Raw genomic sequence first — 22323 nt, forward strand, 5'->3', positions numbered from 1 at the left:
GGGGCCAGGATCGCCCCTGGATATAGTGGCTGAATTATTAAGAAAATAAACAAATGGACCTTCATTCGGTTTGTGCCAGCCTTTGTTCGTGGGTTCACATATTTAATGTCCATGTTAACGAACAATCGAAAAAACAAAGCACATTACCACATTATTACCTTTGGGGAAGCATTTGGAGGAGATTAATCACATGCAGAAGAGGAGATTTATTGTAGGCAACCAATCTCAGTATGTTAAAGAATTGCTCATTCTTAGCAACATTCAGTTTTCATTGTTTATTTTGTGGAGGTTTTTTTTTAATTATTTGCCTACCTCCTACTATTTTTAATTACTTTAATTACTTTTTTATGCAGGCCCTCCCCTTTTGAGCTTCCAGTCTTTCATTCAAACAACTGCCTGGCTGCTAAGGCAAATTTAAAGTTTGCATAGCTGCTAAAAAAAGCTAACAAATTAAAAATACTGTATAATCAATGAAGCCCAATTGCAAAATGCCACTAACTAATTTACATTAAATGTGGATTTAATGGAAAACTACACTTCTATATTTCGAGTATTTCAAATCTAATTTATCCAAGGTTGTTCCACAACAGGATACATTACCGGGCCACAACATTTGAGTAATAGAAAGTAGGACAAAAAGATCGACATAAGAAGCTCAGAGAGATGTTTTGCCATGCCCACTTTGTGGCCATGCCCCTAAATACCACACCCATGTGTATGTATGTATATTTTTATTTACATAGCACTACTTATGTACGCAGCACTATACAGCAGTACAATAAATTAATCATTACAATAAAAAATAGAAACACAAATAATACATATAAAGTTAAATTTAAGTTTTTAGGAGCTTAGTGTCAAAGAAACAAGATGAAGGAGATCCCTTCCCCGTACAGCTTACCAAAGCTCCACATAACATACCAAAATATAGCCCAGGTGTGACAGTATAATTATTACATAAACTGGATAATGAGCATATTAACCTTAGACATACCAGTACAATCCCTAAATAAAAAGATAATGGGCATATTAACCCTAGAATTACCAGTATAATATAATTGCTATAGAAAATGGATTATCAGTATATGCCAGCTGTGCCAGTATAATTACTGTAAAATGGCTAATGATCACTTCATTAAAGGGGTTGTTCACCTTCCAACACTTTATTCAGTTCAGTTGGTTTCAGATAGTTCACCATTAATAAAGTCTTTTTCCAATTTCTTTCTATTTTCTATGAGTGACTATTCTTCTGATATTGAAGTGTAAATCAAATTTTTCACCTTTCTAAAGCAGCTCTGGGGAGGTGCCGAACCTCTAAACTGTTTAAAATTGATACATTTAGTTGATACATTTCATATCTTTGTCCCTACTGAGTAGAATCCCCGAGTTTCATTACAGGCAGCTGTTATAATTGATACAATAGTTGCTAATATTCCAGAGATGCTGTGAAAAAGGTATCAACTAAATGTTGTAAATTTGTAACAGTAATCAGAATCTGAATTACTGAGCTGCCAAACACCGGAGACAGGAACAACTTTAAACTTAAATTTTGAAAAAACAATAAAAAAAGACAAAATGCAAAGCAATTGAAAACAGTCTTTATTTCTGGAGAACAATTTGAAAACAACTGAACTGAAAAAGTGTTTGGAAGGTGAAAAAACCCCTTTAACCCCAGCTATGTCAGTAAGATCACTGAAAAATGAGCACTCCATCAACTCCAGAGATCTGCCACCTAAAAACACAATTCTGTAAGCACCATTACTCCAGCTATGTGTGAAATGCTGTTGAGTACAGGGATAAGCATATTCATGAGCTGTAGCCACTGCAGAACTACATTTTTGGTATTAACTGCAAAAAAACTGGTCTTTTAGTTTTAAAATTTGTGGGACCCATTTTTTTTTAAAAGAGTTGATCATTTATTATGGGGGTACAGTGCAAAAACAGGTGAAAATCACCATGTGTCAAGCACAAATCAACCTAGGCTGGCATTTACTATTCCCCCAGGAAGAAGTGCAAAAGCACCAAGGCACCCAAGAAATCACACTATAGTGCTCATACACAGATCACTTCTTCCCAGGGGAATGGCTGCCCTCTGTACCTCGCACTGCATAAAAAATCACAAAGTGCAGAGCACAATTACAGCAGTTGTGCGAGCACCTGAAAAAGGGCAGCACGTAAAGGGCCTTATTGTGGTCCTGGCAAATCGTCAGCTAGTGACAAATTACAAATTTACCAGCAATGAACCTGCCAGTAAATTTGTAAAATCCTATAAATCCAGGCCCAGATTTGTGGAGAGGCCACCAAAGCCCGGGCCTAGGGTGGCAGAATTTTCTCAGGATGAGAAGGATATATGATAGTTTTTTAAATCTCATGTGCGCTAATCCTCATTGCTCCGTTCGCAATGATAAATATTTGAGCGAATAAATGGGAGGGGACAAGGGTGACGAACGACAGGGGGCCTAGGAGTGCCCTCTGTGAAAATCCGGCCCTGTATAAATCCCTTCCTACCCTGACAGCCTCCACTGCCAATCATCCATTATAAGGAAGAGGCCCTTCTCTACCCTGGTCAGGTGATCTCTGAGGCAGCACAGAGACCATCACGAAATGGTGGTTCAAGGCAAGAGATGTAAAAGGGGGATATTTACTATATATATTCCAGTTTGATAAGATTCTTTAATATGCCGCTTAATTTGATATAAACTATCTGTTGCTTGAGTATTCATTTTTGGGGTTTAGTTTTCCTTTAAGGACACCTTTTTTTTATTTTTGTGAAAAACCAAATCTCAAGTGAAATAGAGGTGTGCTCATAAAGAGCTTTCTTTTTCTTAATCGATGTAGTTATTCACTGAACTAACAGGCCGGTTAATTACTACACATCTGGTTTTTCCAAAATTATTTTACCCGACCAATAGTTTGGCTCCCATCTACATCTACATTATCACTGTAATATATTCCTTCAGAAAGTATGAATCAATACCATTTTCATATGCTAAAATCCTGCTGCAAAACAGTTCTCTTTCTGCATCATTTCAAATCCTGACAGGGGAGGAGGGACTAAGACACAGATGTTACATATTGTTACAATTTCTCCACAGCTTACAGACAGCATGCAGCAACTACATAACCCACAATGCATTGCACTGTTATGTTGCATTCCTTATTGTTATTATCCCTTGGCAAAAACACTGATTTAACTCTCTACAAAACTGCTCAGTATTCACAATAAGTACAATTAATATGGTGCTTGGCCCCACCATGCTGAGTGGCACTGTTAATGGCATGTGTTTTGTGACAGAAACCTTGTGAGGAAACTTCCTGCCAAAAACAAATTGACGTGTATGTTTTCCCACCAGTGATTGACATTATTGCAGGCCTGTTGTCATGCAGATTTATTGTGGCAAACAAACCTCCCTGTGTGCTATGGCCCTAATATGCTTGTTCTCTCCACCTTGCTTATTTTTTTCTATTTAGCCTGTAATCTAATGTAATTCTTACACCATTTTATATCCCCTTTTATTTCTGCCATAAAGATCGTCTCCATTTTCCCAAATTCTCTCTTTTTATTTGCTTCTCTTTTTTTCTTTTAATGTACGGGGGGTTACTTCATAGAGAACAGGGTGGTAGGAATTAAGTGATTTCTCAATGTAGAGGAAGCAGAGAGGGTGGGGGTAACAAGTCCTTTACCTGTAACAGCTGTGCTTTTACTAACTGCGTCTGACTTCTGGTGACATCACGTGTGCAAGGGATTGTGGGATTTGGAGGATGCAGGCTGAAGGCACTGTCAACTACTGTTACCTTTTTTTAAGTCTAAAAGTAGTAAGGACTGAGATTCAATATAGGCCCTGGGATTTCAAGTACAAAGAGGCCCAAACGAGAGCCCAATTAATCATGACTGTCTATGGCATCTTACAGCAGCCCCTCTGACATTTGCCAGAACTAGGGTTGCCACCTTTTCTGGAAAAAAAATATCGGCCTTCCTATATATTCATCTTTTTTCCCTATTAAAAACATTGGGATCAACCATCATTTTTAGCGACTAGGCCAGTAAAATACCGGCCAGGTGGCAACCCTAGCCATAACCCACAGCTTGCCAGGTCAATAGGAGAACAGGGGGCCAGTCTGAGGTAACTGTTCCAAACCTTAATAAAAATCATTTTAAAAACAACATTAAAAATCATGGAAAGGCTGCATATTTTTTTATTGATGTAAATTGCGAAGTTGTTTGAATTTATGTTTACTTTTCAAAAAGTGTACATTGTGTTTGGGTGGCGTTCTTTTTTAGGGATGCACTGTATCCAGGATTCGGTTTGGGATTCGGCCAGGATTCAACATTTTTCAGCAGGATTCGGATTTGGCCGAATCCTTCTGCCCGACCGAACCAAATCTGAATTCGGTATGCAAATTAGGATTCGGATTAGGTTCGGTATTAGGCTGAATCTTTCGCAAAGGATTCGGGGGATCAACCAAATCCAAAATAGCGGATTCGGGGCATCCCTATTTTTTTTAGCAATTCTTTTTCTAAGAAACATATACATTACAAATATGGGATCTGTAATCTGGAAACCCGTTATCCAGAAATCTCCAAATTACGGGAAGGCCATCTCCCACAGATTCCATTTTAAGCAAATAATGAAAACATTTTTAAAAAAATAAAAATTTTCTCTGTAATAATAAAACAGTACAGGTATAGGATCCGTTATCTTGAAACCCGTTATCCAGAAAGCTCCAAATTACGGAAAGGCCATCTCCCATGGACTCCATTTTATCCAAATAATCCAAATTTTTTAAAAAAAATTTCTTTTTCTGTGTAATAAAACAATAGCTTGTACTTGATCCCAACTAAGAAATACAGTACTTAATCCTTATTGGAAGTAGAACCAGTCTATTGGGTTTATTTAATGTTTACATAATTTTCTAGTAGACTTACGTTATGATCCAAAGTACGGAAAGATCCGTTATCTGGAAAACCACAGGTCTCTAGCATTCTGGATAACAGGTCCCCTACCTGTACCTTGTACTTGGTCCAAACTAAGATATAATTAATCCTTGTTGGAGGCAAAGCAATCCTATTAGGTTTATGTGATATTTAAATGGTTTGAAGCGGACTTACAGAAAGATCCCTTATCTGAAAAACCACAGGTCCCAAGCATTCTGAATAACAGGTTCCATATCTGTATTTAGAAGTTGTAATGATTTTAAACTTTTTTTGTAGATATAATTCCTATTGAAAGCAGTGTATATTTGTCCTTTACTATTCTCTGTGCTACTGGTTCTGAGAAATTCCGCCACTCTCCATTCATTTCTATGGGATTTTGAAAGGCGTATTTATCAAAGGATGAACTTTCACTTTCACCCATTGATAAATACTCTTTTAAAAATCCCATAGAAATGAATGGAGAGTGGCGGAATTTCCTTCTAGAGGACTGTGGCGATCTCTAACTTCACTTTTTGATAAATATACGCCCAAGTGTATCACTGAACCAGTAAAGCAGTAGTCAGCGCCCCACCAGCCAAGGGGTAAATTTAATAAGCGGCCAAAATTTACCAGTGACGGCTTCACAGCCATTGCAGTACCTCGTCAGGTGAAAATTCGCTTGGACAACGCTACTTTACTAAAATGCGAAGTTGCGTCCAGGGAGCTGAAGGCTGGCGAAGCAAATCAAAGTGAAGATGCGGTAGCGTTCAATTCTGCCTAGCACAACTTTGTTAGAGGTCTTCGCTCAGGCTAATTTGTATACGACGGGAAAGTTGAATGGACGTATATGTTACATTACACAAGTCTAGGGAACCTTAATAAAGAAAATAGAGTTGTTATAATGCCCTACACATGAGCCCAGTGTATAGTGTATGTGCCATATGTTAGAAAATGTATGGGGGAACCGGTTACCCAAAAAACATTTTCAGGAATTTTTGCAGGCTATCACTCTGAAAAAAGGAAAAGACGCCAGCTTTTTTTTCCACTTAAAAATATGATGTACGTAGCAGAAGAATGAGGAAGATCTATGCACTCCAGTGCACTTCGTCTGGTCTGAGCTGGCGAAGGCAAGTCTGGCAAAAGAGGTAACGTTCAGTTTTAGTGGTATAAGTACATTCACACTTGTCAATTTTCCTTTATGCAGGACCTTTAATGTTCTCATTACTCATCAGTCAAGTAGCTTCTCTGACCATTTCCTGAAATTTGTAATTTGTTACATATTTCCATAAAATCTGTTAACACAAGAAAAGTTGCTGCATGATTGTGTTGCCAGACTATCTAAGAAACCTCCGATGTGTCATATTTCGTCTATTATCAGTCTATTCCACAAATAAATAAATGATCATCATTTTATTGTATTTTATTTCTCTACCTGACAAGAGTTCAGTAAAATATCAGTTGTAAGGTTCAGCCTAAAGAATATTTGCTTGTTTTATTGTATTGGTTTGCTACTGATTTACTTTAAGTTTAGGTTTTTGAAAGTACAAAAAAATCTTACAATATATAAAAGGTATAGTTACTTTATTTGTATAAACATGAATATAATTAAGACTTTTCCATCTGTAGAGCCACAAATGTCCCATATTTTATGCTGGCTCTAACATATTGAGATCAACTTTACAATTAGATGTTCTAAATTCATTGTAGATTCCAGAACCCATACAGCAAGGGGGTAAGCTTTGTGTCTCTTGCTTTCCATGATATAAGTACTTCTGAATGGTTGTGATTAAGGGTTCTCAGCTCTGTTAGACGTCCAATCAGTCGAGCAAAATGCTGAGGGTCCTCTGGATGATAGAGTTTTGAGTACTTGTGTAAAATTCCTAAAAGTGGTTCCTGCAACTTCTCTACAGGTGGCTTGTTTTGTAAAAGTGGACGATCTGGAATTGGAGAATTGAGTAAAAGAAAATTTACTGAGAAAATTAACAGAAATATTAAAGCTTAAAAAGAACTTTCAATATAACCAGTGGTGTAACTAGTCGGTGCTAGCCCCCCCTGCAAAAAATCATTGAAAGGGGACAGGCACACAGCTATTCCATCCTGCCGCATCCTGCCGCATCCACCCACTCTCTGCCTGTTTCCCCTGATCCCTGCCCACAGGTAGAAGAGAAAGCAGAGCCTGCAGTCTGGGCTTCCCTGCAAGGGTGGGGTCTGCCTCCTCTATAGTTACGGGTACAAGAGGGGGGTTGTGGGTGCACTCCTAAGGCCATATAAAAAAATATATAAATACAATAATCCCCTGTCAAAAAAAAGAAAAACAGGGTTTTTTGTTACAAAGTTATGATCATAAAATTGGTAAGCCGCCATACCACGTCAAGGTAAACCCCATACGCTGTCCCTAACCTGTTTACCTGCGATCAAAATTTAAAACCTTGGTTTCAATCTGGACTAGATCCTCCCCCGCCACCTGCATATGCGGCTTTTGAAGGGGAGACTGCCCAGACCAACGCCCATTTAAAAAAAAAAAAAAATGTGATTGGGAAGAGACTATAATGAAGGAAAAGTAAAGTTGTATATATAAGTGCACACTTGTGTGTGTATGTGTGTGAGTATAAGTACAGGTGTGAGTATAGATTTAGAAGGAGATGAAAAAAGAAAAGCTAAATGTGGAGTGTAATAGGTGTAATGTGTGTGGGTCTGTGCAAGTGTTACCTAGTGATAAGTGCAGCAAATATAATGGGTGTCTCACAGGCGTTGGTAATAAAAAGGCCAAAGCCTCCCCAGCCGCTAGCATTTGTGGCTTTTAAGGGAGAGAAACTGCCCAAACCAAGGATTAATAAAAAACAACAAGGGCATAGGGCCACCGTTAATTTAAAGGGGTGGGTATGAGGGTGCACTAACCACATGAAGCTCAGCCACAGCTTCCGGCTACATTTCAGGTACAAGAGGGGGGTTGTGGGTGCACTCCTAAGGCCATATAAAAAAATATATAAATACAATAATCCCCTGTCTAAAAAAAGAAAAACAGGGTTTTTTGTTACAAAGTTATGATCATAAAATTGGTAAGCCGCCATACCACGTCAAGGTAAACCCCATACGGCGGTCCCTAACCTGTTTACCTGCGATCAAAATTTAAAACCTTGGTTTCAATCTGGACTAGATCCTCCCCCGCCACCTGCATATGTGGCTTTTGAAGGGGAGACTGCCCAGACCAACGCCCATTTAAAAAAGCCGCATATGCAGGTGGCGGGGGAGGATCTAGTCCAGATTGAAACCAAGGTTTTAAATTTTGATCGCAGGTAAACAGGTTAGGGACCGCCGTATGGGGTTTACCTTGACGTGGTATGGCGGCTTACCAATTTTATGATCATAACTTTGTAACAAAAAACCCTGTTTTTCTTTTTTTAGACAGGGGATTATTGTATTTATATATTTTTTTATATGGCCTTAGGAGTGCACCCACAACCCCCCTCTTGCTCCTCTATAGTTACGCCAGAGACACTGAAGGCGTAGTTTAAAGATTTAGTTTTCATTTATCTTTTTGTTCTGCTTCTCTCCAACCTGAAATGTAAACTGTATTCAAGTTGCTATGGTCAGTAACAGTAGTGACAATAGTGATTTGTGAAAATGCATAATTTGTCATAGGTCTTAGGTTTGTGGGTTATTTCCTGACATGAAAATGAATGTATATTTGAATCAAGGTCAGATTCATTACAGAATTGTACTCTATTAGTTGGGGAAAAAACATTTGTATTTAGTATCAGCTATATGCTGTGCTGTGGATTCCATCCATCACTTCACCATCTGTCCCCTAAAAGTCTTTGATGTTTAGGGTGTTTACTTAATAGGATTCAAGGAGGTTTTTCTTATATGCCTATTTCCACAGACGTAGACCAAAGAAAATTTAGGGAGGCTTAGAAAAATAGTCCAACTGCTATTTAATGTATAATTATTATGTATATTGTTACAATATATGTTTATAGTTATACATCATTCAGTTCTAAGTCAAGTGCAAAGTAGAGTAAGGAACAAAATAAAATTTCATCTTGTAGACTTCATCCCTACTGGTGATAAGTTTATGAATAAATCAGTCCTATCAAGACTGTTTCCTTTGGAGTTTACCCTCTAGTATATAGCACAACGGATGGAAATATGCAGTTCTTACACTGTTTTAGATACAAATACAATTGTTGCCTACTGATAAATAATGGTACTTTTGACACATGGATGCAGCAGGTACTTATATGCACTAGTTTATTCAGACTTTTACAAGGAAAGGATAATTAATTATACCTGAAAATAAAACTGTTACTGCTGAAAGTAATGCATACTCTGCTTCAGTCACATTAAGGGAACCCATGCTTCTGAAAAAGTTGAAAAGTGGCGTAATAAACTCTTCTGTTAAATCTATAACAAATGAAAAAATGAAATAAAATGTTAAAATTTTATGGTAAAACTTGTAGTTAGGTACTGTGATAGAGTGGCCAAGAAAATCTGGAAAAGGTGGTTTTAGCCTTCTGTGACTCCCCAGCGATCCAGATATGCTCCAGGAATGGAGTTAATAAACAGAGAATCTGTTCTCTGTTTAGAGACTTTAGTAGCCAGCTCCATTCCACAAATCCACTGTGGTTATTGGAGCTCACCTTCCACAGAAAGGCTGTCCTGTGGATAGGATATTTAAAGGTAGTTGGAGTGATAGAGAGGGTCTCTGAGTCTACCCTTCCTCCAATAAGTAAGCAAGGGCCCACTCAAAAGAGAGGAGTCATATGTACTAAGTGCCCTACTAGGAGTTGTCGACAGTTAAGTCCCTTTGGGTCAGGTCCAATATATATCAACAGAGTTAATAGTGGTTTTGGGGTACCCCATCTCCATCTACCTGTTACATACTGTATATATGCTATGGCAAACCTGTAGTTGAGGTTGAGACCACCTGATGTGAATTTGCTTCCAGTGAGTACAGAGGGCATCTGTCAAACTCTTGAATCTGAGAAAAGTCAACAGAGTGGCTTTGGTATCTTGCAAGTCCTGCAAAATGGTAAAAAGGATGTTGTTTTAGATTTTGATTAGGATGTTTATCTATATAATAGTTTCTATAATGTCAATTTCTAATGAACACTAAAAATGCCTGGCTGGCACACCTTGCAGGTATTGTTTGTGCAGCTTGTATTCACAGGAGATGAGTCTGTTTTCCATTCAGTGATGTAAGCTATTGAAATACATTTTTATGCCAGCTAAATGGATAACATGCATCTCCTATAGACTGAAAATAACATCATTGACAGTTTAACCTGACATAACAAGCTACCTCCACTACAAGTGAATGATCCAGAATGCCCAACTTCCAGACATTATGCTGAGTTGTTTGGAGCAAGATATTATGTTAGGTTGACAACGCAAACTAATGAACCATAAATATAAATGCATTTAGGATTCACTTTTAAAGGAATAAAAATCATCTGTATATCACGGGCAGTAATTATGTTGTATTTCAATACAACTGACTTTCCTTTATGGAAGAGCACAGCAACCTACATTTCTAAGAGTTTCAAACATCAATATTCAGAAATTGAGGGGGCTCGTGTCATTTTTGTTGAGAGTCCTTACTTATTGTGCTTCAAAATGTAACATGTTCTAATTGGACAAGAATAACTTTTGCAATGTCCTAGGCCAGTGCTGTCCAACTGGCGGCCCACAGACCTGTAATCCCCCCTGCACAGAAGTTGGACAGCACTTGGGACCTATGCAAATGTAGGAGAACTAAATTATTAAGGATTAAAGGAAAACTATACCCCCAAACAATGTAGGTCTCTATTAAAAGATACTGAGTAAAACAGCTCATGTGTAAAACCCTGCTTCATGTAAATGAACCATTATCATAATAATATACTTTTTTAGTAGTATGTGCCATTGGGTAATCATAAATAGAAAATTGCCATTTTAAAAAATAAGGGCCGCCCCCTGAGATCGTACGATTCACTGTGCACACATACAAACCACATGTAAGGTCACATGAGCCAATTAACAGACAGAGTTCTGCCTTTTGCTTCCTCACTTCTTCCTGTTACAGTTAGGGGCTGATTCACTAAGGGTCGAATATCGAGGGTTAATTAACCCTCGATATTCGACTAGGAACTAAAATCCTTCGAATTCGAATATCGAAGTTGAAGGATTTAGCGTAGATAGTACGATCAAACAATCGAAGGATTATTCCTTCGATCGAACGATAAAATCCTTCAAATTGAACGATTCGAAGGATTTAAATCCAACGATCGAAGGAATATCCTTCGATCAAAAAAAGTTAGGCAAGCCTATGGGGACCTTCCCCATAGGCTAACATTGACTTCGGTAGCTTTTAGATGGCGAACTAGGGGGTCGAAGTTTTTTTTAAAGAGACAGTACTTCGACTATCAAATGGTCGAATAGTCAAACGATTTTTAGTTCGAATCCTTCGATTCGAAGTCGTAGTCGAAGGTCGAAGTAGCCCATTCGATGGTCGAAGTAGCCCAAAAAATACTTCGAAATTCGAAGTTTTTTTACTTCGAATCCTTCACTCGAAGTTAGTGAATCGGCCCCCAAGTGTTATAGTATTTCTGGTCAGGTGATCTCTGAGGCAGCACAGATAGAGTCACGAAATGGTGGTTCAAGGCAAGAGATGTAAAAGGGCAGTATTTATGTAAATATATATTCCAGTTTGGTAAGATTCTTTAATATGTCATTCAATTTGATATAAACTATCTGTTGCTTAAGTATTCATTTTGGGGGTATAGTTTTCCTTTAAGGGCCTTGCTGGGTAAATTACAGGTTTAATGGGAGATATCATCTTGTGTCCCAGTAGGCCAGTTTGAACCTACGAAATTAGTTACTGTAAAAACACATGCTTCAAAGAACTGGTAAAAGAAGATAAATTAATTATTTTATTTAATCTAGCAATAAACAAAAGATACTTCTGCTATAAGACCTATTTAGTTCAGTATGCAATAAATTTAACTAAACTGAGTGTAATTGTTCCTATTGTTTTGACCTGATTTATTTTTAGCAGGCCTTCATTTGTATCATGTAAAGGAAATATTTAAGGGAGAACTAAATCCTAAAAATGAATATGGCTAAAAATGCCATATTTGATATATTGGACTTATTGCACCAGCCTAAAGTTTTAGCTTCTCAATAGCAGCAATGATCCAGGACTTCAAACTTGTCACAGGGGGTCACCATCTTGGAAAGTGTCTGCGACACTCACATGCTCAGTGGGCCCTGAGCAGCTGTTGAGAAGCTAAGATTAAGGGTTGTCGCAAATTATCAAGCAGAAAATGAGGTTGTCCTGTAATATAAGCTGATGCTACAGGAATAATTAAATTCTGATGCTAGTTGTACTGTTAATTGTGCTGCCATGTAGTAATTATCTGTATTACTAATCAGCCTTATATTGTGACATTTATAGTTTATGTGTACTGTATATTTTGAGTCAATCCCTAAGCTCAGTGACAGCAACACAGAGCATATGCAGTGACTTAGCAGAAAAGAATATGGGGAGTTACTAAAGGGCTGGTTGCCTTGGGCTTGTACAGAAACCCAAAATATAATGTACAACTTTTCTAGCCTATTTCTTCAGTTAGGCTTTATTTCTCCATTAAATAATTTTAGTGTGTCTATGAATGTAGGAAAACAGTTGGTAAGTTAGTTGTATAAACAGACAAAAGCAGTAAAATAAATGACAAACCTTCAGTAGATTGTAATGAGGAACCCGTGGCAGGCTGATTATAGAGCTGTGCTGAACGTAACAACATTGTTTCAACAGTAGACCCTTTCAAAAGAGCAATCTGGTCCTCATGATCTAGCATCTCAAAGCCTGCAAGAGAAAATATACTTTCATTTGAAATAAACATTTGTTGCTGATTTTATTATCACCTGTATTCGTGTCAGTATGCACAGCGGTGTGTAACATGTATACACATGTTGTGTTCTTTATAGTATGTTCTAATTACAATGGAGACAATATTGCATACAAAGATACAAACCTGGAAGTCTTTTGGTGAATTCTACAAAAGCTTGTACATGAAGCATAGCTGCTTCTGAAAAGTGGTAAAATATTTCCTCTGGATCAGCAGACTCTTCCAACTGAACAAAATAGAAATGGAAATGGATTTATGAATTGCACTAAATCCATATTTTTTTGGCCTTATAATAACAAATCCTCCACAAAAGATTTGGATGAATACTAAAATGAACTGAAACCCTAATTCAGCTGTGAGCACATGAAATATATAAATCAGGTACATCATCAGTAAATTTGTTAGCTTCAGTTGACTTGTTTTAATTCCTTGTGACATTTAGAGGTCAATTAAACAAAATTAGATTTTGCGTTTTTCGCCTTAATTCGCAAAAAACAGAGAAAAAATGCAGATGTGAAAACTAAAAAAGTAGAACTACCCGAAAATCATGAAAGCAAAAAAAATCTTCAGATGGTTAAACTGACCTCTGCCGTTGACTTTTTACATGAATTTGACAAGTTTTAGCTGGATTATTTTCGGATTCAGACATTTACCAGCTTCCGGGCATAATAAATCTTTAAAAATTCTGTTCAGTTTTTTTTCTGAAAAATGTTAGTTTTTTTCTAGTGAAACTAACCTCGAAAAACAAATTTTTGGAGAAAACACAACTCGACCTTTAATAAATAACCCCCTTAAAGTGAATCCTGGGTTTTTTGTTTTCATTACCTATAATATTGTTATTTGCTCTGTTTCTGTGACAAACAACTTTAAAGGAGAATTCAACCCTAAAGTAAAAAAAAACCCTACTCCCTACCCTGCATATACCCTCTTCCCCGCCCCCCAGCCTAGCTGCTACCCAGGGCAAATGCCCCTAAGTCTTTAATTACCCCTCTGTAAAGATTCTGTCCAGTGGAGTTCACGGCAGCCATCTTCGGGCTCTTCATAATGAGAGCGGCGTATCTGCAATTTCTGTGACTTTCGGCACATGCGCAGTTGTCGTTAGCGAAAGATTGCTCCAACTGCGCATGCGCCGATACACCACTCTCATTGCAAAGATTGCGAAGAATCTGCACTGAGGGGTAAGTAAAGACTTAGGGGCATTTGTCTGGGGTAGCAGCTAGGCTGGGGGGTAGGAGGGAGGGAGGTCTATGTAGGGTGGGGGGTAGGGTTTTTTTAAAATTTATGGTTGAATTCTCCTTTAAATGGATACTGTCATCAGAAGTATTCACTTATACCTGAAAACTATGTGTAATTATCTTATGAAATATATTTGATTCGATTTTCTTTAACCTGGCACATACAGTACTTACAAATATTTTCAAATCATCTAGTGGAATGCCACATTTTTGATGTGCTGTAACTATGTGATCAATAAGTTTACACTCTTCACCTGTGAGTTCCAGTTGGGATGGAAGCTGCAAAAGAGTTAAGTAGCATTAGTTTAGATTGCCTTTATCAGAATCAATAACATGTGGTAAACTGTCTTTTTATCCCAGGTACATAAAGCTCTATACCTGAAAATGTTTTACAGGCATTTGCCATGCTGTACATATTTCTATGTTCTGCTGCATGTAATGCATATTAACTAGTCTAGTTCTAAACTAAAAGTCTAGACTAAAAAAAAGTTAGAAAAATGAGATCATGATCATGTGTTCAATATTCAGCAAGGGATTCTACAAAAGAGCAGTGTTTTCCAAATTGTGGGGCTGATCACCCTGAGGGCCTTGGAAAAGTGGGGCGCATTGTGAATGGCCGATGGTGAGTTTCGGGAATAATTCCTCTTTTATCTTGGATAAATCCTAAAACTTAACTTGATATTCATTTAGGTGACATATAGGGTGAAAATTTGCTGTCCTAGATATTCTTGGAAGAATGGCTAAATAACTGGCACACCAATGTTTTATCTATTACCTTCAAGGTGGGAAAGTTGGACTACATCTGTGATTGTTCTACAATATCATGTAACACCAAATTCTCAATAAAGGATATGACATCTTTTGCAAAAATATTTGCAACATTATGGGGCAGATTTACAAAGCTCGAGTGAAGGATTCGAATTGAAAAAACTTCGAATTTCGAAGTGTTTTTTGGGCTACTTCGACCATCGAATGGGCTACTTCGACCTTCGACTACTACTTTGACTTCGAATCGAACGATTCGAACTAAAAATCGTTCGACTATTCGACCATTCGATAGTCGAAGTACTGTCTCTTTAAGAAAAACTTCGACCCCCTACTTCGGCAGCTAAAAGCTACCGAAGTCAATGTTAGCCTATGGGGAAGGTCCCCATAGGCTTGCCTGTGATTTTTTGATCGAAGGATAATCCTTCGATCGTTCGATCGCAGGATTTGCGCTAAATCGTTCGACTTCGATATTCGAAGTCGAACGATTTTAGTTCCTGGTCGAATATCGAGGGTTAATTAACCCTTGATATTCGACCCTTCTTAAATCTGCCCCCAAGTTCCTTGCTCCATTTTTACTTTATTCCTCATTTATAAATATCATCAGCTGGACAGAATTCAGCCAAAGTACAGAAGGTAGAATTAGATCTATTAACAAATACATTGTAATGCTATGGAACCCTTAAAAATGCTCCACCCAGTGCTCAAGATATACAGAAAAAAATCAAATCAAAAAATAAAATTTATGACAGTTTAAAGATTGGCTGGATTTTTAACATTATGAACTACACTTTGCTGGCATAAATTACAATTGCATAAGAACTGTTTCATGTAAAAAAAAATACTTTGGGGCCAATTCATTAACTTCAAGTGAAGGAATAGAAGAAAAAAAACTTCGAATTTCGAAGTGTCTTTTTGGCTACTTCAACCATCGAATGGGCTACTTCGACCTTCGACTACGACTTCGAAACGAAGGATTCGAACTAAAAATCATTCGACTATTCGACCATTCGATAGTCGAAGTACTGTCTCGACCCCCTAGTTCGCCACCTAAAAGCTACCGAACCCAATGTTAGCCTATGGGGAAGGTCCCCATAGGCTTGCCTAACTTTTTTTGGTCGAATGATAATCCTTCGATCGTTGGATTAAAATTCTTTGAATCGTTCGATTCAAAGGATTTAATCGTTCGATTGAATGATTATTCCTTCGATCGTTCGATCGAACTATTCGAAGTCAAAGGATTTTCATTCCCAGTCGAATATCGAGGGTTAATTAACCCTCGATATTCGACCCTTGATGAATTTGCCCCTAAGAATCTGAATCTTTTAGTCTTTAATCATTAGGGGTTAAAACTAATATTTGTACTGTATTTTATTTCCAGTTTTGGACTTTAGAAAATTGCCCCCACATCCTGCTTCCTTCTGCTGAAACTAATTACACATGCTTTAGAGGCTATCTGATCTATCAGGGCAGTCTATAATGAACACAGGTATTGGAAAATATATTAACTTCAGAGATCAAGAAATTGTTTCTGGAAACCTTTCCTCAAATCGTTTGTCTCTACGGGACCTGTCATATAAAAATAGACTCTTAACCTTTATTGATACTTACTTTGGTTAGTTTTGTAGTGGATGACACATGCCTGCTATCACTTCCATCATCTTCGACTTTTACATTAGATAATATAGAATTGTTTTGCTTGCAGTTTTTCCGAAGCCTCTTTGATTTGCACTGAACTTCAGTGAGCAAACCTGGACATACAAAGGGAAACATTTTTGCATGGATGAAACCCCACAACATATTACCAATTATCCAAGGCAAATTGCAGCAATTGTGTTATTGACCTTTAGCCCATAAGAATGATATAAGCAAGGATTCCACTACTGGGTATATACAGGGGGTTATTTACTAAAATCCAAATGTATATCATTGTCCTAATAAAAAAAGCTCGACCAAAAACTCCCATGCACGAATTTGCTTTCTTTTTTAATAAATTAACTCAAATAAATTGGATTGGTTAAAAACCTGATATAGATCAAAAATCTGAGTTGTATGAATTTTTCAAGTTTTTTCCCGAAAACCCCGAAATCATCGGTTTATGGGAATAAACCCAGCACAGACCACCATACCTCCAGATTGGAATAGGGGCATCTCCCATTGACTTGTACAGGACCTAGACAGGTATGAGATGGCGGATTTTCAAATTTGGGCTTTTTGCAGCATCAGGGTATAATAAATCTACTATTCAGACTTTAATAAATAACCCTCTATATGTGGTAGGTTGTTTATATTATATTCCAGGTTATGTATGCTAGGGGATCCCTTGAATTACTTCCAGTACACCTGTTTTTATGCAACCAAATCCTGCCTCCAGGGCCGGAACTAGGGGTAGGCAGAGTAGGCTGCCGCCTAGGGCGCAATCATGATGGGGGGCACACTTTTAGGGGGATTTTGTTTTATTTTTTTTAAACCCTGGTTTGATTGGCCTTTAAAAGTTTTTTAATTCACCTAGTCCAAGCCCCTCTTTCCCATGATTTGTACTGTGGGCACTTCCCACCTCCCTCTTGGCTGCTGCTGGCACAGCTACATTTTTGTGGGCAATATGGTGGATTTTTGGCTCCTGCTGGCACAAGTACATATTTGGGAGAAATATTGTGGAATTTCTGGCTGCTGCTGGCACAATATGAGGGATTGGCTGCTGATGGCACACGTACAAATGGGGGTAATATTATAGCTGCTGGCACAGGTACACAGATGTTTGGGGCATTATGATGGATTTTTGGCTTCTGCTGGCACAGATACAAATTAGGGGCAATATGATGGATTTTTTTTTGGTTGCTGCTGGCATAATTACAGACTGGGGGTAACACCATGATGGATGTTTTGTCTTATGCTGGCACACTTACAGATTGGGGGCTTGGGGGTAATCTGAGTGATTGACTGCCATTGGCACAGGTACAAATGGGGGTAATATGATAGGCGCTGGCACAGGTACATGGGGCAACATAATGGCTGCTGGCAGAAGGTGGAAAATGATAATGCAGGGCCGGGTGGGGGGGGGCACTGATTTAAGCCCTTGCCTAGGGTGCCAAAATACCTTGGCCCGGCCCTGCCTGCCTCTAAGCCTGGAATTCAAAAATAACCATCTGTTTTGAGGCCACTGGGAGCAACAGGCAAGGGGAGCAAAATGTTGCTATCGAGCCAATGGTTGGGGGATTACTACTCTAGAAGATCCTTGTCCTTAGACTCCTAACTTAATGAGTTTAAAATGATTGGAGTAATAGCTTTTTGTCAACATTTCTACAAGTTATACAATTTTGTATCAGTTGTAACTAAGTGTGAGGTTTTGAGAAAGGAGCACCACTATTTTTTGCAACTGACAAATGATAAACATGACTTACATTCAGCAAGCATCCCTACAGCTTTGCACTTCTTTAGGCGACATTCCTGACACTTTCTGCGCATGTACATGTCCATCTCACAGTGGCCACCATTCTTGCATCTATACACAGCATTCTTTGTTATGCTACGACGAAAGAAACCTGAAATTAAACACAAGCTGAATTAAAAATCAATTACAGAAAAAGTAATGTGGATCATTAATCTGAACCTTAACTGCGTTGTTATTAAAGGGATACTGTCATGGGAAAAAACATTTTTTTCAAAATGAATCAGTTAATAGTGCTGCTCCAGCAGAATTCTGAACTGAAATCCATTTCTCAAAAAAACAAACAGATTTTTTTATATTCAATTTTGAAATCTGACATGGTGCTAGACATATTGTCAATTTCCCAGCTGCCCCAAGTCATGTGACTTGTGCTCTGATAAACTTCAATCACTCTTTACTGCTGTACTGCAAGTTGGAGTGATATCACCCCCTCCCTCCCCCCCAGCAGCCAAACAAAAGAACAATGGGAAGGTAACCAGATAACAGCTCCCTAACACAAGATAACAGCTCCCTAACACAAGATAACAGCTGCCTGGTAGATCTAAGAACAACACTCAATAGTAAAAACCCATGTCCCACTGAGACACATTCAGTTATATTGAGAAGGAAAAACAGCAGCCTGTCAGAAAGCATTTCTCTCCTAAAGTGCAGGCACAAGTAAAATGACCAGGGGCAGCTGGGAAAGTGACAAAATGTCTAGCCCCATGTCAGATTTCACAATTGAATATAAAAAATCTGTTTGCTCTTTTGAGAAATGAATTTCAGTGCAGAATTCTGCTGGTGTAGCACTATTAACTGATGCTTTTTGAAAAAAACATGTTTTCTGATGACAGGATCCCTTTAAACTGAAGAACTGCAGAATGTTCCATGTGTTAAAAGAAGGATTAGGGGTAATATGTAATGAAAGGCACTAAGTTTGCCCAGGAGAAGTAACCCATAGCAACCAATAAGAAGGCAGCATTTTGTGTTCACCTGTTTAAAAGAAAACATAATTTGGTTGCCATGGGTTTTAAGTCTAAAAACGCTTTGCCTTCACTAATGGCAGGACTAATGGAAAATTCGCTAGTTACTCTGATGTAGCATAAATTGCCTAAACAATTAAATATGGTAAAATAAAAATTCTACTGTGTTTTAACAATAAAATAAGACCCAGCGGAACACTAATACGAAGAATATCAGGAGGAAATAAATATCTTTGGAAACTGATAACCCACATTTTGTTGCCTCAAAACAGGTTATAGCAGCAGCCTGGATATCAGCAATTTTACACTTCCTCCTAGTCAAAGCAAAACTGGACACACAGAAAACTTTCCACAAAATCTGGATCCCCTGGCTGACTTATAGGAGCCTGTCACAAGCCTAACTTTCTATTAAATGCTGTACAGGGAACCAAATCTAATTAATGAGACAACATTTTGGGAGAAAAAACACTCTCCTTTCCCTCTCTGACACCATACTTAGCCCATATCATAGAGTAGTTATAAATGATAGTACCCATAATGCTTTTTGTTGATATTTGTTTTCTATCATTTTGTATTTCACATAAAACTGTAAATATGTGTGTTTGCTTTAACTGGACATTTTCTTACCTTTGCAGCCTTCACATGTAAGTGCATTGTAGTGATACCCAGATGCCTTGTCTCCACATACCACACAAAGTTCCTCATGACCTTTCATTCTAATGCTGGCATGACTACCCCTAGGCCTTTTCATGCTTGGGTACACATCATCCACACCGTGTGTCATTAATGTGGATGGTTTACTCAGTTCACATGTGCTTAGGAGATACTGGCCATCCCCATAAGCAGCTTCCAAGCCATATGAGGTGTAGTGGCACTGTGATGATGGTGACTGCAACCCAGGAGAATAGGCCATATTTGTATACTGACAGCAAGAAGCTGTCTGGAACTCTGACTCTGGCAGTTGATAATTAATGTGGTCTGGCAGAACATCTAGAATTCAGAGAAAGAAGAGATAAGCTGAAGACAAAACGTGACATGAAATACAGCTAATTAACATTCTAATGTTTGGTGTAATTTATTCTATGTGCTGGTGTGTATAAAAACTTTGGCCTGTAGCATCCAATATGTCACCAAGAGATCCCAATTCAAATCTACAAAATGTGTCTTCGGTTTGTAAATGATTTCATTACAAAATCAATACTGAAAATAGTACTGTGTTCTGTACTAAAACTTTCACTGGCGCTGGTTCTAACATAATCATACAAAAAAACAAGTCCTTTGCATACTTTGCATACCATGTCCGCATATTGAGACTGAATAAGTAAAATGACAGTTTACCTTGGCTAAGATGTGACAATCTAACCATTGCAGATAACTATTTACCACTTGCATGATAAAATTCTCTATGACAGTGCTGCAACTTCTGTTGTACCGAGGGCCAGACTTTTTCTGGCCTGAGTGCTGGAGGGCTGATAATGGAAGCCAGTGTTTACCACTCGCTGTTTTTAAATTACACACACTTTAAACCACACCCATGTTACCACAAGAACCTTTAAGACCATGTCCACATTAATGGTGGTAGCACATCAAAAACCAAATGGTTGGTGAATCTCTGCTCCCTTTGTATGACACACTAAGGGAGCACTCCACTGAGGACCACTCAAAGATAAACAGTTTATACTGTGCTACATATAGTGACACAATGCCAGTGCTGAGGAGTGAACAGGTGAACAATGTCTGTTTCAGGTCTGGGTCTCAGGTGTGAACAGTACAGAGCTTTAGGGGTGTGAACAATAGAGGAGTTACAGGTGTGAACAATGCAGAGGGGGTTACAGGTGTGAACAACTCAGGATTTTACAGTCTGAATTTGAGATCTAAACAATGAAGGGGCAGTACTGAAACTTTTAAAATTTACAAAAGGGAAGCAGTCAGAGCAGGCAAACGTTTATGTAGGGGGTCACACAAGGGGGGGGTCGCTGGCTGGTTACGGCCCATGGGCCGCCAGTTGGACAGCATATTCCATCGTGTGTTATCATAGTTGCTGCTATAATGATTGTGGCCTAGCTGGAATGCCAAAACTTGTTTTTGCTGTGAGGAAAAGTATTTAAACAATTTTAGTTAACTGTGAACTTTATGTCCAAGCATGATATTTACCAGACCACATGAGCCTGCTTTATTTTGATATGTCTTTAAAATATGTATTTTTAGCTTGAAATGCATATTTGTTTTCATACTTTCATCAACAAAAAAAAGGGACGATTCTTACTTTTTATTTAATGTATGCATGCCTTTGATTACATTTTGCCACTTTCAGTGCAATAGGGTTTTCAATGGGGTAGTTCACCTTTAATTTAATGTTCTGTATGTTATGGAATGGCTACTTCATAGCAAATTTGCAATTGCACTTCTTTTTAAAAAAAATAGTTTTTGAATTATTTGCCTTCTTCTTCTGACTCTTTCCAGCTTTTAAATGGGGGTCATTGGCCCCATCTAAACAACAAATGCTCTGTAATGCTGCAAGTGTATTGTTATTGTTACTTTTTATTACTCGTCTTTCTATTCAGGCCTCTCCTATTCATATTGCAGTCCCTAATTCAAATCAATGCATGGTTGCTAGGGTAATTTGTAAACTGGAGAGCTGCAAAATAACTCAAAAACCACAAATAATTTAAAAAACTGAAACTGATTGCAAATTGTCATAGAATATCACTCTCTACGACATTCTAAAAGTTACTTTAAAGGTGAACAACCACTTTTATAACCAATCCTCAACACACCCAATTGAAATAATTACATTTTATGTACAGAGCAGTTGCATTTGAGGTTGTGCAAAAATCATTGTGCAATTATTGTGAGTTCCGCCTCCATTCATTAAATGTATTTGCGTCTCAAGACTCTCTTGCACTTCCCTATAGTTGCTAATGCCACCTTCAAGATGGCAGTAATTCCAGGACTCCCTTTGCGAGCTGCGTCAAAAGCATGATAAATTATGCAATCCCCACTCTGACAATTGTGTCCAAAAGCTCGCAATTGTATTTGTTTTGACGCATTAGACATAATAGCAGATGGGGCAACTCAATACTAAGCAGCAGCAGAATTGTGGGAAGTGATG

The 22323-nt window shown here is 38.1% G+C and overlaps 2 protein-coding genes across 3 annotated transcripts in view; both read right to left on the reverse strand.

Annotated features, from left to right (window-relative positions):
- Positions 1 to 3881, reverse strand: part of LOC108707469 (synaptonemal complex protein 1-like) — a 48784-nt gene extending 44903 nt beyond the window's left edge. The window contains exon 1 of one of the 2 annotated variants that reach the window (XM_041581889.1): positions 3685 to 3881. The gene's annotated coding sequence lies outside the window, so the exon portion shown is untranslated. Of the gene's footprint in view, positions 1 to 2977; positions 3110 to 3684 lie in introns of those variants that run through there. The other variant, XM_041581890.1, reaches the window with a different exon arrangement.
- A 2600-nt stretch (positions 3882 to 6481) lies between these two features.
- The window catches only part of nr1h5.L (nuclear receptor subfamily 1, group H, member 5 L homeolog), a 44002-nt gene continuing 28160 nt past the window's right edge, over positions 6482 to 22323 (reverse strand). Inside the window, 9 exon segments of the mRNA NM_001090085.2 lie at positions 6482 to 6852; positions 9206 to 9319; positions 9821 to 9937; positions 12630 to 12758; positions 12928 to 13027; positions 14211 to 14315; positions 16413 to 16552; positions 18203 to 18343; positions 19839 to 20201. Of these exon segments, the coding sequence (NP_001083554.1) occupies positions 6614 to 6852; positions 9206 to 9319; positions 9821 to 9937; positions 12630 to 12758; positions 12928 to 13027; positions 14211 to 14315; positions 16413 to 16552; positions 18203 to 18343; positions 19839 to 20201 (1448 nt within the window). The 3' untranslated portion in view covers positions 6482 to 6613.

Source organism: Xenopus laevis, chromosome 2L (genome assembly GCF_017654675.1).
Source record: "Xenopus laevis strain J_2021 chromosome 2L, Xenopus_laevis_v10.1, whole genome shotgun sequence".
Taxonomy (NCBI): domain Eukaryota; kingdom Metazoa; phylum Chordata; class Amphibia; order Anura; family Pipidae; genus Xenopus; species Xenopus laevis.